We start from the raw sequence: 18,250 nt of genomic DNA on the forward strand, positions 1-18,250 counted from the left end.
CGTCGTATTTATTCATACTCTCAATTACTATTATTATTATTATTATTACTGTTATTATTAATTTTTTTTATTTTTTATTTTTACTATTCGATTTATTATTATTATTATTATTTATTTATAAATTTAACTTTCTTTTAATTTATTGATTTCCGGTATTTATCGCGCGCGGTCTTGAGAGAAGGGTATTGTTATTTAAAAATAAACCGGAAAATCAATAATAATCGATATCGGTAATTTTATTATTATTATTATTATTTCGTTAATTAATTTAATTTCAAATGATTTACATAAAAATAATAATAATAATAATAATAATAATAATAATATTGTTAATTGAAATGGGTGCGTAACATCCGGTTTGAGTGAGTGAGTGAGTGGAGTTATTGAATATTATTTGAAAAAAAAAAATCCTAATAAAAGTAATAAATAATTTTATTATTATTATTATTATTATTATTATTATTATTATTATTATTATTATTAATTTGAAATCAATAAAACAGAGAGAAAAAGTTATTAAAAATTTAGAAACAAAGAAATAATTAAACAAAAAAAAAAAATCGATTTTAAACTGGGAATCGATGAATCGGAAGTGGGGAAAAAAAAAATTCACGCGGAAAATGATCGATAAACATTCAAGCCTTGGTTTATAATATTCATTTCCGGTTTTACAAAAAAAAAATTTCCCTCCTCCTCCTCGCATTCGACTCCATAATTTTTTTTTTTCCGCCAAAACTTATTTTTTGTTTTTTTCGAAAAGAATAATGGGAAGTAGAATCGTGTTGGTAGGAAGGGTTCGAAACAGGAAAAAAGAGGCGTAAAAGATCTGTGGGGGGTGGGAGCGGGGGCGCGGGGGAGTAGGGAGCATGCAATAGGAAGTAAGGAAAAAAAAAAAAATTTGCGAGTGCCAAAAAGAATTATTTAATTTTAAGCAAGTTAAATTTAAAAATTATTGTTTGTTAACACCGAGGAGTATGGAGACAGTCGTAAAAATAAAAATTATTACTAACATTAATTTTAATTTTTTCTTTTTTTTTTCCTTTCTTTTTCTTGGTTTATACGTGCTCCTGCTACTGCTGCTCTTGCTGCTGCTACTGAAACATATTATTATCATTATTATTATTTGTTTTATTATAGTTTACGGAGGTCAGCAATTTTTTAGACAAAAGCCAAAAGATTTAAAAATACGAGAAGGAGGAGAAGCAGTGCTGGAATGTGAAATATCAATGTTACAGGGTGAAGTCCAATGGACGAAAGATGGTTTTGCTTTGGGTAAGTTAAACATATGCTCTTAATTTTTTTTAAAAACAAAAAGAAATTTATCACTTTTATTAAAAAAGAAAAAAAAGTTTTAAGTTTCGTAAATATAAAAATTCATTGATTGATGTGAAAATGCAAAAAAAAAAAAAAATTTCCAAACGAATAACAATTTCTTTTTTTTTTTTTACACTCCAATGAATTTATTGATAATAATAATAATATTAATAAGTTTTTGCCTCTCATTAAATTTATAGTCGGGTTATTAAAAAAAATTTTATTTATTATTAATTAATAAAATGATCATTTAAAATAAAACCACAACACAAAAAAAAAAAATTTGATAAAAAATTAAATTTAAATTTAAACAAGAGGAAAAACCAAATTTTTTTTTTTTTTTTCATTTTCTCAATGGAAAAAAGGAAAAAAGAGAGAGAGAGGGAGGGGGGAATGAAAATAAATAATCGATTGTTTTTTTTTTTTACTCGAAGAAGAAAAAGAAGAAGATTAATGGCGGTTAGAAATTTATTTTTTAAAATTGTGTTGTTTTTATTTATTTAAATTTAATTTATTAAAAATAATTTCTTTATAAATTTTATTTTCCAGTTTTTTTCTTTTTTTTTGCTGGACGTGTAACGATAATAATAATAATAATAAAACAATCAAGTAGTTCCAGTTTTAGTTTTTTGTATTTAAACAATCTCTTTTTAAAAAGTAAAACAATTATTATTATTTTTTTTAAAGGTTTTTATCATTAACAAAAAAAAAACAATCAAAATCAAACCGGAAAACAATAAATTTTAATTTAATTTTCAAGGGAAAAAATTCTAAACTGGAAAATCTTTTTCGGAAAATTTTACATCAAATTTATTTTTTTTCTTTTTTTTTATCATTAAATCGAATCGATAAGAGAATCTTAAAAAATTTTTTTTTGGTATTAAATGTTTTAATTACCTTTCATCGGGGGAAAAAAAAAAATTCATTGACAGTAATGAATTTTGACAGTTAAGAGTAATAAAAAAAAAATTAACTTTTTTTCGCAGGGGGAAAGAGGGGGGTGGCGGTGGAAAAAAGAAGGAGTGAAAGGGGGTAAAACGAAGCAAAACGATAATTAAATTAAATGATTCGTAAAAATTCGAATTTTTTCTTTTTTTTCTTTGTTAAATAAAATAAAAAAAATTCGAACGTTTTTTTTGTTTCCCTCTCTCTCTCTTATTCTATCGCCATTTTTTTTTTTATACGAAAAAGCATAATTTTTATTATTACATCTTTTCATTTCGTTTGATGTTATATTTATTTTATTATCAAAACGATCTGTGACAAATCGAACGTTTATTCTTAAATTTTCCACATCTTAAACGAATGCAAAACGAAGTGGAAGCAGACAAAAAAATCATCGATTGATTCGTTATTACCCACGTAACTTAAGTTTCATTCAAAGTTTAAAAAAAAAAAAAAAAACTAATTTAATACCGGTGGGCAAATAATCATTATACCTGAGCTTTAACTATTATTATTATTATTATTAATAATTAATAAACCGATTTTGCTACCCACGAGGTGCATTTATTGTTTGTTGTTGTACAAATAAACAAACGAGTTTTTAAAATTTCCTTTTGGCCACTTTAATCCCACATAAATAGGAAGTACAAAAAAAAAAAAAGATTGATTTATTCATTTAATCGAGACTAACAAAATAATAATAATAATAATAATTTTTGTTACTCATAAATATGAATAAATTTTATTTTTTTATAATTTTTAAAGTTGGTACGAAAAAGTAAAAAAAAAAAAAGTCAAAATCAAAAAGTTTTACGGTTGGTGAAAAAAAAAGTAAAGGTTTGAAAAGTTAAAACTAGTTTTTTTTTTTACCCCCTCTTCACCACCACTGCCACTGCCATTACCACCACCAACAACAACAACAATTTTTGAATTAGGTTTTATTCTAAAGATTTTTGTTTTTTTAAAACTTTTTTTTTTTTTGAAACGTGCAAAGGTTGTCAAATATATTACATAAATGAATAAAAAAAAAAAAATTTTCTTTTTTCTTTTAAAAAGAAGAAGAAGAAGAAGGAAAACTCACGTTTATTTAACTTTTTTTTTTTTTATTTATTTTCCAGGTTACAACGCTGAAATTCCAGGACTTCCAAGATATAGTTATATAGGAGATAGAAAAATCGGAGTTTATAATTTAAAAATAACAAATGTTACGTTAGAAGATGATTCTGAGTTTCAGTGCCAAGTTGGTCCCGTTGCTAATAATAAAGCAATACGTGCCAACGCCAGATTAACCGTCATAGGTATTTATTTATATATGAATTATTATTATTATTTATATATTTTTTCTTTGTTCCGACGGTTTTTTAGTTATAAATAATTGTTTAATGTTTAACTCCGACAGCTCCACCTTCTTCAATAGAAATAATTAATCATTCATCAAAAGATAAAATTCAAATAAAGGAAAATGAAGAATTAGAAATTGAATGTTTGGTTAAAAATTCAAAACCTCCTGCTAAAGTGATTTGGTATAGGGGAGACATTGAATTAAAATCAGGTATGTTTATTTATTTTTAATTATTTTATCTAATAAAAAGTCTTAATTTATGTGTCATCTCTTAGTTTTATTCGTATACGATGGAATATTAATATATATAAAAAAAAAAAATTTTTACGTTTCTGATTGGTCGATCGTTCGGTCATTCCTCGCGCACTTTATTTTTTTTTTATTTTTTTATTTTTTACGCTTTAATTTTTTTTTTTTTAATGCAAAAAATACGACGTAAAGTTAATAAATTTAAAGTTAATAATGATTACAATGATAATAATAATGATATTATAAAAACAGGGAGAGGGGAAGTGACTCCGTAGCAGCAGCAAATTACTTTGCTGACCGACCTGAAAAGTTTTTTTTTCAACAGCTTTTAAAGCCTTTTAAATGAACGAGACTCAAAATGAGTTTTTTTTTAAAACTGTTTCTCTAGTATTATTTTCATTATTATTATCATCATCATTATTATTATCACTAATTTTTTATACTTTTTTATTTATTTATTTAAAAAAGAAAGAAAAAAAATTGTGAAAAAAAAAAGAAAAATTTTTTTTAAATCGCTTTCCCGTCGACAATAACAATTATTATTATTATTATTACTATTTATTCATGTATACAATAAAATAATAAATAAATAAATTTTTTATTCAATCGTTAAATAATAATAATAATAATAATAATAATTACCAGTAATAAAATGAGTTTTTTTTTTTACTTTAATTTACCACCATCTGGGGTTTTTATTTCTTAATTATTGATTTTCAAAAAAAAAAAAGAAAAACCGTTGCGGGAAAAAGTTATCATTATTATCATCATTATTATTACCATTTCCTTTTTTAAAAAATGTAGGACGTCTTTTGATTTTTAAAAGAAGACAACAACAAAAAAAAAAATTATTAATCGTACATTAACGGTAGCAACAATAAAAAAAAAAAGAAACTCTTGCTAATGGCAAAAAAAAAACCGGTGATAATAATAATTTTTTTTATATGAATTCGCGATAATAATAATAATAATAATAATAATGAAATAAATTATTGATTGTAAATTTTTTCTTTTTTTTTCCAGAATTTTCTTTGACTTAAAAAAATTTAAGACGTATATAAAGATGGTAATAATGCAAAGAGATAATATCTACTACATTATCCGTAGATATTATCTTTAATTGTAAAATTTGTCGGTTAATTTTTTTTTTTTTTTTTTTATGCCGTTTCCTGCGAAATTTACGATCGCGTTTACCGTTATTATTATTATTATCATCATTATGACGCAGCGTTAATGTTAACCATTACGACGAAAATAAATAAATAAATAAAATAAAATAAAAAAGGGGTTTTAATCGTTTCGAGAAATAATTTTAAAATATTTTTCATTAGTAATAATAATATTTATGTCATGGTGTTTTTTTTTTTTTTATTACTCTATGGAATTTTTTTTATTTCGGAATCAATCGGGATGTACACGTTAAAAACTTTTATTTGTCAATTGTTTATTGCCGCAGAGAATTCAAAAAAGTTTTAAAAATATTTTTTTTTTTTGTTTGTTTAGACAATAGTTCTGATACTGTGATAAACGTACCCGAAGGAAAAGTCACGAGGTACAACGTATTAAGTAAAATAAAAATAAAACCGACAGCGGATGATGACGTCGCTGAATATACATGCGAAGCAAGACACGAGGCATTACCAACAAACATGCCATTGAGATCAACAGTTAGCCTTTCCGTATTGTGTAAGTAAAGTTTGTCGATGCCTTTTACATTTTCCCAAACAAACGAATATTATTATTATTATTGTTGGAAATTTTTTTTTTTTCTCTCAGATCCACCCGGTTTGCCTTACATCGAAGGTTACACCGAAGGAGAAACCGTTAAAAGAGGTCAAACAATTGAATTGATATGTAGATCTCGTGGCGGTAATCCTCCCGCTCAATTAATTTGGTTTAAAAATGGCGAACCTGTGAGAATGTCATATAGAACGGCCGGACGCCTTTCTGAAAACGTTTACACTTTTACCGCGGATTCAAACGATAACAAAGCAAAATATAAATGCGAAGCAACAAACGTCATGAGTCCGATACCTTACAAAGCAGAAGTTACGCTTTCTGTGCTCTGTAAGTAATTTAATTGTTTTTTCCCACAGGGGTTTCAATCATCATTAGAGAACCTGAACGTACCTTTGATGATGATGATGACTCACCACGTGACTAATTAAAGGAAACGTATTGTTTCTTTTTTTTGTATACACGAAACGTACATTATCGTACAAGATATTTTGTATTATGACTTTTAAAAAACGGAAGTCTCAACATTTATATTTAATTGGTATCCGATGTATATTTTTCATAAATAAATGTTTTTTTATGAAACGTATTAATTTAATATCTACGTAATTATTTGTTTTAAAATAAAGTTATGAAATTTTATTGTGGTACTTTTTTATGTCTAAAACTTTTTTTTTTTTTAAATCGAACAACTAATTAGTTGTTAGTATTATTTATTATGGTAACTAAATACAAATTCACACACATTTATTATTATTATTATTATTTTCTTAATCGTTCATTCATTCGTCGATACTACCTGTTTTTCTAGTTTTTTTTCTTTGTTAAACGCGTTTAAAATTCAAGTAAAAAAAAAAAAACTCTCAGAGATTTAAATGAGAAAAAAAAAAAAATACATTTTTTTTTTTTAAATTAAATTAAATTGTAAATTTTGCGTGAGTGATTTTTATTTATTTTAAATCACGTGAGAAAAGTTAAAAAAAAAAAAATAATAATAATAATAATAAAATTAAAAAAAAAAACGGAAGCGTTACACGCGGGTTAAATTCACCTTGACGGTTTCTATTTTTTTTTTTTTCGTATTAATAATGATTTATTTTTTTGATTATTATTTATAGTTGCACCTGCTCACGTGACTATTTCTGGTCCAACCGAAGCAAAAGCCGGGGATAAGGTGCCTTTGACATGCACGACCGATAACAGTAATCCTCCAGCGGATATTAAATGGATGGTTGCAGGAAGACAAGTGCGAAACACATCGGTGATAACAACTCCGTCACCGAACGGCGGTTCGATAAGTACTTCAAATATAACAGTGACAGTTGGACAGAATAAAAGATCTTTGGTTGTTATTTGCCACGGTTTGAACATGCACTTAACTGAAAACATTGTCGGAACGCACACGATCAACGTTTTGTGTACGTTTGTTATTTAAAAAAAAAATTTTTATTTACAACAGATTTTTTGTATTTTTATTAAAAAATTTTTATTTATTTTTAGATCCACCCGGCCATCCGATAATTAGCGGTTACACAAAAGGTACCAATATTCCGGTGGGTACTGTACAAATGATATCGTGTATTTCATCAGGAGGTAATCCTTTGGCGACGCTAACGTGGTACAAAAATGATAAAAAGGTAAATATGAGGAATCGTAATTAAAAAAATATAAAAATAAATTTTTTTTTTCGATTCCATTACCGTGTTACGTCACATTACAGATAACTTCTGTGTCAAAAACAAACGACCGATCCGTCTCCGCAGAGATAACCGTCTACACAAATATGACTGATAACGGAGCCGTATACAAATGCGAAGCGTCTAATCCAGCGACAGAAGTTCCATTCATTGAAACCGTTAAATTAAATGTTTATTGTGAGTTATCATCATAGCACTTTCATACAATTTTTTTTTTTTGTTAAATATTATTATTATTATTTTTTTTTTAAATATTAGTTCCTCCGGATCATGTTAGAGTGAGAAAAGAACCCGCCGAATTAAAACCGGGACAAATAGCAACGTTAACTTGCGAATCTAGTTCTAGTAATCCTCCGGCTAAGTTAAGTTGGTGGAAAGAAGGGATACCCGTTGGCGGTGCAATAAATACCACAAAACCGGGATTACACGGCGGAGTCATATCAACGATTGAACTCAAAGTAAACGTGACACCTGAAATTAATGGTGTCGTTTACACGTGTCAAGCAACGAACGCACCGCTTCAAAGAAGCGTACACGATGCATTTACATTAGATGTTTTATGTGTGTATCAAAAATTAATTTTTAAAATGTTTTTATGAATCGTTTTTTACGTTTTTAAAATACGTTTCCGTTTCCGTTTTCTTTTTCTTTTATAGTTAAGCCAGTTTTTAAAGAATTAACGAATAAAATATATTCAGCGGTCGAAGGAGAACCTTTGCTGATATTTTTAGAAACAAAAGCCAATCCAAGTAACATAGTTTATACTTGGAATAAAAATGGCGTTTCATTTTCAAAAAAAAATTCAAGATTGATTGTTGATGGTCCCGTTTTGAACATAACGAGGCTCACTAGGCACGATAATGGAGAATATAAATGCACGGCATCAAATTCTCAGGGTTCGGCATCAATTACTTTTAATATAAGCGTCCAATGTAAGTTTTTCCTCGAGTAAATCGAATGAAGATTAGTAGTATTTATTCCTACCTGAAATTTTATTTCTAATTTTTTTGTAGATTCGGCTTACGTAGTAACCGCTCCACAATACGTTGTAGCAACGCCTGGAGAAAATGTCGAACTCAATTGCACGGTCGATGGTAATCCGTTAAAAGAAGACGATATTTCATGGAGGAATAAAAATTATTACGATTTAGATGAAAAAACAATATCTAAAACATTTATTAATTCCACGTCTTATTTAGTTTTACGTTCGCCTACTCGTAAAGATTCTGGTTCTTTCGAGTGCGTCGTAAACAACGGAATAGGAAACGAAACGTTTAAAACTATAGAATTATTAGTCAAATGTAAGATACATTATCAGACATATATATTGATAGATGAAAAACCTTTTTTTTTACAATTATCATTATTATCATCGTTATTTCAGATAAGCCAGAAATGGATTTTTCTCCAGCCCGATTAAAATCTGCATCGAATATAGGAAGTACCGGTAGATTAATATGTAGATCATCGTCCGTGCCTAAGCCAACATTTCAATGGTTTAGAAATAGAATGAATTTGGTTCCCAACATAACGAGTAAATATTTTTCGGAATTTCGCGAAGTAAGTCTCGAAACCTTTATTATTATTATTATTATTATTTTTAATACGAACCTAAAAATTAATCGAAATAAATAAATTAGGTTAATTTCACGACGTTCGAATCGATATTGATAATAAATAACGTGGAAGCGTCCGATTATGGAGAATACGAATGCGAAGCAAGAAACGAAGAAGGGATTGCAAAATCCATAATCGTACTCAACGTGACTTCTGCTCCGGATCCTCCATTGTCTATGACAGTACTTAACGTCACTCATGATTCCGTGACAATATCTTGGGTACCTGGATTCGACGGAGGACTCAAAACTTCTTACAGAATCAGATATAAAGCAGATAATAAAAGTTCGTTGACTTTTTTTTTTTCGCTAGATTTTTTTCATTATTAAAAAAAAACTTGAGTTTTTGTTTAAAATTTCAGATTCTGAAAGAGAAGGTTTTAGATATTTAGACGTATTAACTGATAATTCAACATATTATACAGTTAACGGTTTAAATTTAGATACAGAATATGTATTTACAATAATGGCGTTCAACGACAGAGGAAATAGTAACTACATGCAAGATGTAGTTAAAACGAAAACATCAAGTAAGGCGACATTTTCCGATAATTTTTTTTTTTTTTTTAATAAAATGACATATTTCTTAAATTGCTTTACATAAGCGAATACGCTTTTTTAAAAAAATTTCATTTCATTGTTAAAACTAATCAAATAGGGAGGAAAAAAAAATTAAGAAAAATTCATGAAAATTTTTTTTCTACTGCTATTACAGCGGGGTTTTTAAAATTGTTTTTTTTATGTAAAACATTGCATATTAACTATAAAATTTAAATAATGGCGTTTCATTTAAAAATAATAATAATAATAATAATAAATTTTAACGAATCACTTTTCTTGTTATCGAATCTGTCGGTTAACCGTTTTTTTTTTTTTTTGGTTGGTAGTTAAGTATTACGTTTAAAAAATTAATTTTTTAAGAGCAAAATAGCATGCGATAATATAATAATAATAATAATAATTAATAAGCATGTAAAAGGTGATGGGTTTGGTTTTTGTTGTTTAGGCACGCCACCTCCTTCGCTTCATTCTCCACCTCTTGGTTCCCTCGGTGAAAATGAAATATCAATGAAAATGGTGGTTATCACGGCCGTTGCGGGAATCACAATGCTCGCTCTTAACATCCTGGTGGTGGGTTGTTGCTTGCGACGGCGATCACGAAATAAAAGATTGTCAGGTACATACACATCGTTTTATGTTTTGTAGACATTATGATCCCAGAAGAATTGCTAGGAAAAGCAGATATACCTCGAATCATAATCATCAGCGTATCAATAACCGGAGTTATATTACTACTTTTTAACGTACTTCTTGTTGTTTGCTTCATAATAAGAAAGAAGAAAAAAAAAATTAAAAAAGGTATGTTTTGAAAATTCGTGGAAAAAACCGGCGTGCGTGTGTGTGCGCGTGTGCATATTGTTGTGCGCTCTATAAAAAACCGTCGACGTGTAATTAAAATTAATTCGGGGTAATTATTTAATAATTAAGAATGATAATAATAATTTGCTACCTAGCTCATACTCCCCCAATAATTCATTGTATGTTTTTTTTTTTTTTTTTTTTTTAAATAAGCAAAATAATTTATTATTATTATTTTTTTTTTGTTTTTTAATATTTTTATTTAGGTCCTAGCGAGCAAGGAAGCAACAAATCTGCAACCATTGAAATGTATGCACCGAGTAGTTATAATGAAACAGTTACCGGAGAGACATTAAGTTCAGTTTCGGAAAAAAGTGAAAATTATTCAAACGGAGAAGTCAACGCCGATTATGCGGTAAGATGAAGTTTAAATTTTTTAGAACAATCCAAGTAAATGTAACATTAACAAACATGAATTTTTTTGTTCGGCACACGAACGGAAGAGGGTACAATCTAATGAATGAGGATAATAATAATAATAATAATGAATTACTAACGAATAAACTTTTGTGTTTTAGGAGGACGGGTGTAAAGTAGCTAATAGCACATATTTAATAGACCAATTTGATTATCCGTTCCAGTACCCTGCAAGCTACGAAATGCAGCATCAATTGAGGGGAAATCATGTAGTACCAGATCCGGAAATTGTTCAGACGAGAAACACATTACCGCATCCTGTAAATAAAGGAAACTACATAAACAATTCAATGATTCCTCCTCAGACGATAGAAGGAACTTATTATAACATGCAAGCGGAGTCGAGGTAGATACTTTTTTACTTTCTGTAAATCTTGATGATGATGATGATGATGATTGTGAATTAGTTTAAAATTAATTGCGTTGGGGTTTTCAGGTATTTACCTTACTCTCAACCATTAGAGTACAACCATACAATGCCTACGGGATCTCTTAAACGTCAAAGAGGTCCCGTCCTTCCTGATGTAACAGTTTTACATAATAATTCTTCGCCTCCGAAACTTACGGGGCCCGTCCTATCGGCAACTCTTATGCCTCAACCAGCTCTTTCGACGTTTGGTCAAGGTTATCCTGCTAATTTGGAAACAGAGGGTCACTTGGTGTGACTCTAAAGAACCTGCGATGGCCTATTTCTTTTTTTTTACGGCGTGTCGCAGGGAAAATATTTTTTAAGTTTTTTTTTTTCGAATTTCGATCAAGTCCCTCCGTATTTATATATATATATATGTAAACTTCTATTGTTGACTAAATTTAAAGACTTTATATATATATATATATATATATATATATATATATATATGAAAATAGCTAAAATAATAATGATTAAAACAAAGGAAGAATAAGAAGATGAAGAAGAAGAAGAAAAAATTGTACTTGAATGTGTGTAGTATGAATGTGTAAGTAGGTATGTGAAAAAATTAGAGAGAAAGAGAAAGAAAGAAAGAGAATAAGGATGAGAAAATGTCATTTGGTTACCGAATTTTTTTTTTTTTTATTTTATAAATTGTAATTAATATTATTATTATTATTATTTGAAAGAAGAACCAAAGTTTTCTTTTTTTTTTTTAAACGTTTGTTTTTTTATAAGTAATTGAAAAAGACAGAAAGAGATAGAGAGAGAAAGAGAGATAGAAAGCAAATGGTGCTTCCATAAAATGGTTATGCAGATGATGATTTGCCAACAAGAATAATGTTAATAAAAGAAGTTATGATTCCTGGATAAAAAAATAAATAATAATAATAATAATATTGTTATAATTATTATTATTATATGGAGCAAATAAAGTGACAGTTTTGTTTTTTTTTTTTTTTTTTTTAATTTTTACGTAAAAGAACTATAAAAGAGATAATAAAAAAAAAAAGTGAAGAAAAAAAAAATTTAAACGCGTTTAAAATTTATTTAAAAAAAAAAAAAAAAAAAGAAAGAAGACTGTTAAACTTGAAAGCTAAATACCAAAGTGTCAAATTTATTTACAGTGATTTTTTTATTTTTATTTTTATTTGTACAGTATTCAGTGCTATAAATAATAATAATAATAATAATAATAATAATAATAATAATAATAATAATAATAATAATAATAATAATAATAATAATAATAAGTTAAATTATTAAAAGAAATAAATAAATAAAATTTTTTTTCTATAATGGAATCAGGGAAAAATTTACAGCGAATAATTTTTTAAATGGCAAATCTGAAAAATACATAAATTATTATTATTATTAATAGTTTTTTTTTTTTTTTGTTTTTTGCATTATTTTGACGTCACTGGATTTACGGTATATATTTGTACATTATTATTATTATTATTATTATTATTATTATTATTAATAATAAATATATTCATAAAAAAATATATATTTAAAAATTAATTTTTTTTTTTTTTTAAATTTGTAACGACGAAAATTTTTTTTTTTTTAATTATTATTAATTATTATCATTTATTATTATTATTATTATTATTATTATTATTATTATTATTATTATTATTATTATTATTATTATTATTATTATTATTATTATTATTATTATTATTATTATTATTATCATTTGTTATGATAAAAAAAAAAATTTCGTTTGAATTCCAGTGATTTGATCTCAGAAAAAAAAAAAATAAAAATAAAATAATTTTTATTATAATTTTGTCTCTTTCTGTTTGTTAAATAATTATTAATTTGTTTGTTGTTTGTTTGTTTGTTTTTTTTTTACGAAAAAAATGTATAAAAGCTGTAAGTTGAATTTGAAATATTAAAAAAAAAAAAAAAAAAAAAAATTAAAAGATAAAAGATAAATTTTAGCACAAATAAAAGAGATAATATGAACAAAAAAAAAAACTTAACTGTTGCAAAAAAATGGGGTAAATAATAGTAATAATAATAATAATAAACAAATATGTCCGACAGCAACAACAACAGCAAAATTTACGGACATTTTATTTAAATAAAATATTGAGATCGTTGATGATTTTGAATAAATAACACTCACACTTAATAAATATTAAATATTTTTATTTATTTATTTTTTTTTCAATTTGTTTTTCAATAGCAGTTCTTTTATTATCATTATCATTATTATTATTATTATTATTATTATTATTATTATTAATAGTAAATTCTTATAAGTTTTTTTTTTTTATAAATATTTTATAAATTACAACAAGATCGAAAAAATCCTTTTTCGAAATACTATGCTTCTTTTTTTATTTTAATAATTTATGTATGTATTCAAAAAAAAAAAAAACAAATAATTTTTTTTTTTATTTTTTGATATAATTATTAATAATAATAATAATTATTATTATTATTGTTATTTAAAGAATTAACTAATTATTTACTTAAACGAATAATAAGTGACAGTTTATTTTTTGAATAAATATAAGTAAATAAATAAATTTAAACAAAACATTAATTATAATAAAAATAAAAAAAATTGTTAATATAAATTGTAATTATTGAAATTAAAAAAAAATTCACATTTTGTATATTTTCAATTTTATTTATTTATTTTTTATTAATTAATAAAATCTTTCTGCTTCTACCCTTCCCCCTCCCTTTTTTTTTGGTGACCCAGAAGTAAACTCCTTATTTGGTAGTAGGAAGAGTGTGAGACTCCGCCTACGGGCAGTGTCGACTAAAACTCTTGAACATGCTTCACTCCGCTCTTTACTAGAGGGAGATGCACTTGTAAGAGTTGACTCACAAAATTATACATTATTATTATTATTATTATTATTATTATTATTATTATTATCACTCATAATCATGACAATTCGTATTAATGTTTGTCGGAGGATTTTTCAACATTTACTTTCCAGGTTTTTACCCGATCCCTACGGAATAAATGCCTAAATATCAGTAATGCTGTTGCCTGATGAAAAGGCTTTCACCTTTTACAACAAAAACAGCATCACAACAATTCTTGTAAGTCTTCCCGAGACCATCTTATTCGATGGAAACCAATTAATTCCCGAATTGGCTTCCAGTGGGGAATGTCCAGGAACAAGAAAAGTGAAATGTCGAGCTGACTCAGGTCGACAGTAGAACGGGGGCTGGGAGTCGTGGCGTGCTCCTGTAATCCAGCTACTTGGAGGCCGGGTGCAGCGGATGTTTAATCTTAAACAGACCTGTTTCCTACTAACCCGCGGGATACATGACGTGGACCTTTCTTTTCAGGAATACGACCGAATGTCTGGATTCATCGTCTCGTTTTTCGAAAACACGGGATCGGTAGCAGAAAGAACACGGAGAGATCCAAAGTCCCCCACGGATTGACTCATCTCCGGAAGCTTTCGATCCTCGCGGTTGATTCGCAAGCGAAGGGCCGCATCGCGAACGAATCGCTCACCAAAGCGTAAAGAACTCGCACCGTCTCACTCAGAGCGTCGCCGAAAGAAGAAGATACGAAGAGGAGACGACGGCGCAGATTCTTCGGACGGCTGGGTGCTGCAGCGACGATCGCGAAGTCGTCGTCGGTAAGTACTCTTTCAGAGTTGGACGGACTCCGGGGAATTCGGCGGGAGTAGCGAACCCGTCGGATCTCTCCGTCTCCGGAAACTTGATTCTCTGCGGAGGAAGCGGGAGCAACGTGGCAGGTCGCGACCATTTCCGTGGGCGCAAAGGGACCGGGATCCGGGTCTCTTTCTCGATTACGTCGGGGGGAGATTCGCACCGGTCCCTCGGGACCAAATGGGGTGCGTTCTTCGACGGCCAACGGGAGTCGCGGCGGGCTCTTGTGATCCACCTTCCAGGAGGCAAAGCGCAGCGAATGATTGCAGACCTGCGCTAAGTTCGGAGGGAACGCCAGGGAGACTGGGAAATAATCATCTATTTACAGGTGCGTGTCTTCGATCTCTCACCAGCGAACAAGCGGAAACTCGTCGCGGAAAGATGACGACGGGATCAAAAGGGAGTAGCGAACCCGCTTGATGTCGTCCCGTCCGGAAACCCGCAGTTTTCCGCAACCGATGCGCGAGCGATGTGGCAGGTCGCTCCGTCTCACTTAGAGCGACGCCGAAAGAAGAAAATTCGGAAAGGAGACGGTGACGAAATTCTTCGGACGGCTGGGTGCTGCGGCAGCGATCGCGAAGTAGTCGTCGTCGGTAAGTACTCTTTTAACTTATTTCCTAACATTTATTGGGGTTCGACGATCCCGGCCGATCCCTCGTCTGTCTTTCCTCATCATTCCAGATTCATCGTTAGTATTTAGAGGATGCGATCAACTAACACTTAATTTTTAGCTTTGCCCTTTTCAGGTGACAAGAGGTCGGTAAGTCTATATCCTCCACCCGATCCTATTCTCGGGAAACAAGCGCGTTCCCATCCCTTTCCCCCCGTGCGAGGGACCGGAGGGCACTCCCGAAAGGGGCTTACCGAACGTTCCGGGAGTTGCGCTCTCGTCTTCGAGGTGACGGCGGAACGGAGACTAGGGCGGATCTCCCACCAGTGTAAACGTGTGGAACGGTTAACTTTCTGGCTTCCCGGAGAGGGAATTGACTGAAATGTAGGTTTTACTCCAACGACCGTCCCCCCCATTTTCATTTAAGCCACGCTATTGCGACATGCTCAGGAGTTTTAGTGGGTATGGGTCCCCGGTTAGGCTTTCTTTGAATCCATACCGAGCCCCACATTCCCTCTTAGGAGGGGTTAGTGCGTAATCTGCATTTCTCCTGAGAAATCAATAATGTTCAATGTTTCAAACCTCATTCATCAGACATAAGATCGATAAGGTTTTCACCGAGCGCTTGTTACCTACTGACCGGAGGATACAATAACAAACTCGTCTTGACGGATTTACAAGGTTTTTATTTTTATTATTATTAACATCGTGACAGTAATGATGAATGATGACGTCATTAATCGGTTTGTTTTTTGTCTCCAGAGGATTTGACGTTGCCGCTTCCCAGCGTCGTAGTAGCTCATCACCAAGACAAAGTTATTTCCGGAAGGTGGCATCCGACAGAATTTTCATTTTTGAGCCCGAGCGCCGAGAAGACGTGCACTCTATGGGCTTTACCTCCCATGAGAAACCACCGTAAAACACCTAGCGTTAGGATTTCGTGAATATAAAATAATGTTTTCTCTCTCTCTCTCTCTCTCTCTCTCTCTCTTCCATCACGTGAACTCTCTTAAATTTGTAAATATTATTATTATCATCATCCTCGCCGCACCGAATTTTCGGGCTGTTGCACTCACCGTCATTGTATTTCCAGAACTTGAAAGTAATTTTAAAAAGAAAAGAGCATCGTAATCATAATCACCATCTAGTCAGAAATTTTCAGAAATTATTTTCTTATTATCGGAAAAGTGTCATCGCCACTAACTGAACGAACGCTTTTAGCGCTTTTCGGCAATAAAATATAAATGAAAGACGAAGAATTGGGAGAAGAGAAAAGCTTCCGCATGGAAAAGAGAAAAAGCTCGGGAAAAACGTGAACGTGTCCGTATTTATATACATAAATTTGTAAATTTTTTCGTTAGGTTGTCACGGATCGAACGCCAGAACGCATCGAACGTCGTCGCGCGCGGAATCCAAAAGTTTTTCTATTTTATTTTTTATGTTTCGCTTTCAGCAGTTATTATCACAAAAAAAAAAATTAGGTAGAGGCAGGGGAGTAGTGGGGGTTTGGGGCTGGGAGTAGTGGCGTGCTCCTGTAATCCAGCTACTTGGAGGCCGGGTGCAGTGGATGACTCTGATCGTGTAATTCGGGTCCGGCTGGTTGCGCATTTTCAGATTAACGGTCGGCGGGACGCTCCGACCAAGCGTTCTCGCCGGCCGACAGGGTAATTAGGGACTTGCTCCCGATGCGCGGCAGCTAAGGGCCGTTTTCCACGGTCGCGGACGAAGAGTCAGACCTGTACCTAACCAACCTTCCGGGGGAAAAGAGAGTGTGGGACTCGGCACTTTTCTTTCAGGGTTTATCATCCTGCTCCAGGAAAACGGGGGTGCGAGCGGAGGGTCTTCCTGCGTGGGATGAACCGGCTCCTTTCGCAGGGGATCGACTCGTCATTCTCGGGGGATGGTTCGCATGCAAGTGCGATTCATTTCTACGGCGGAAAGAAGATGCGAATAAGATGAAGATCGGGACGAGGATGGATCCGTCGCTAGCCACGACGTCGAATCCCGCACCGGTCGGATTCTCGCTCTTCGGACCCCAAGAGTCATCAAGAAGGCGGCAGGGGCGAAACGTGGATGGACTGCGGGAGATGTTTCGTCGAGCCCGCGTCTCCGAATTTCCTCACCGCGTCCAGAAGCTCACTTCGTCCCTGCGGGGAGGCGGGAACGGCGTGGCAGGCCAGAACCGTCTCCCGTGGCACGAGGGAGGAAAGGATTCGTCCCGGTACTCCGAGTCGGGCTCCGGATCCCTTGCTCGATTGCGTCGGGGGGGGATTCGTCCCGGCTTTGGTGCGTCGGCGTTCCCCTCGACGGTCGGGGTCTCACAGGCCTCGATCGTCGTGGGCTCGTCATGCAGGGGGAGGGAAGGGGATTAATGGTTCTGTTCTTTCAGGTTCATGATATCGATCTTCCTTCCAAAGCGATTATCGGCGGGGACGTGCGGGTGGAAGAGGCGGGCTGTTCGGCCGGGAGTAGCGATCCCGTCCGCGTCGACCGGCCCCGGAAGCTCGCGTTCCCCGTGGAGGAGGCCGGAGCGACGTGACAGGTCGCGAACGTCTCCACAAGGGTGAGGGTGATGACGCCCGGCGGCGGCGGGTGCGAATCCGTCGTCGTGGGGCGGAATCATTCACTCGCATACTTCTTCTTCTTTCTTTCTTCTCGAGGGTCGGCGATCCCGGTCGACTCCTCTTCTGTCTCCCTTTTATACTCCTCAACCCCTTAGGGAGGATGCGATCAACTAAACTCTTCACTTTAATCTTTTTACCCTTTCAGCGACGCCGTAAGTCTTTATCCCCAACCCCGATCGCATCCTCAAGAAACAGCGAGTTTCTCATCCCATTC

At 31.9% G+C, this 18,250-nt stretch overlaps 1 protein-coding gene across 1 annotated transcript; it reads left to right on the forward strand.

Annotated features, from left to right (window-relative positions):
* Positions 1–1,226: 1,226 nt before the first annotated feature.
* Positions 1,227–11,401, forward strand: Phum_PHUM068980 (Nephrin precursor, putative; the record flags this gene model as incomplete). The annotated part of the gene is made up of 18 exons (XM_002423530.1): positions 1,227–1,272; positions 3,378–3,557; positions 3,659–3,811; positions 5,354–5,536; positions 5,627–5,917; positions 6,706–7,005; positions 7,088–7,224; positions 7,308–7,461; positions 7,543–7,845; positions 7,941–8,216; positions 8,298–8,585; positions 8,669–8,844; positions 8,925–9,186; positions 9,263–9,430; positions 10,107–10,259; positions 10,526–10,674; positions 10,838–11,082; positions 11,173–11,401. 18 exons carry the CDS (start codon positions 1,227–1,229, stop codon positions 11,399–11,401), a joined length of 3,693 nt encoding a protein of 1,230 aa, XP_002423575.1.
* Between the last annotated feature and the right edge of the window lie 6,849 nt (positions 11,402–18,250).

Source organism: Pediculus humanus, genomic scaffold (genome assembly GCF_000006295.1).
Source record: "Pediculus humanus corporis 1103172107423 genomic scaffold, whole genome shotgun sequence".
Taxonomy (NCBI): Eukaryota; Metazoa; Arthropoda; class Insecta; order Psocodea; family Pediculidae; genus Pediculus; species Pediculus humanus.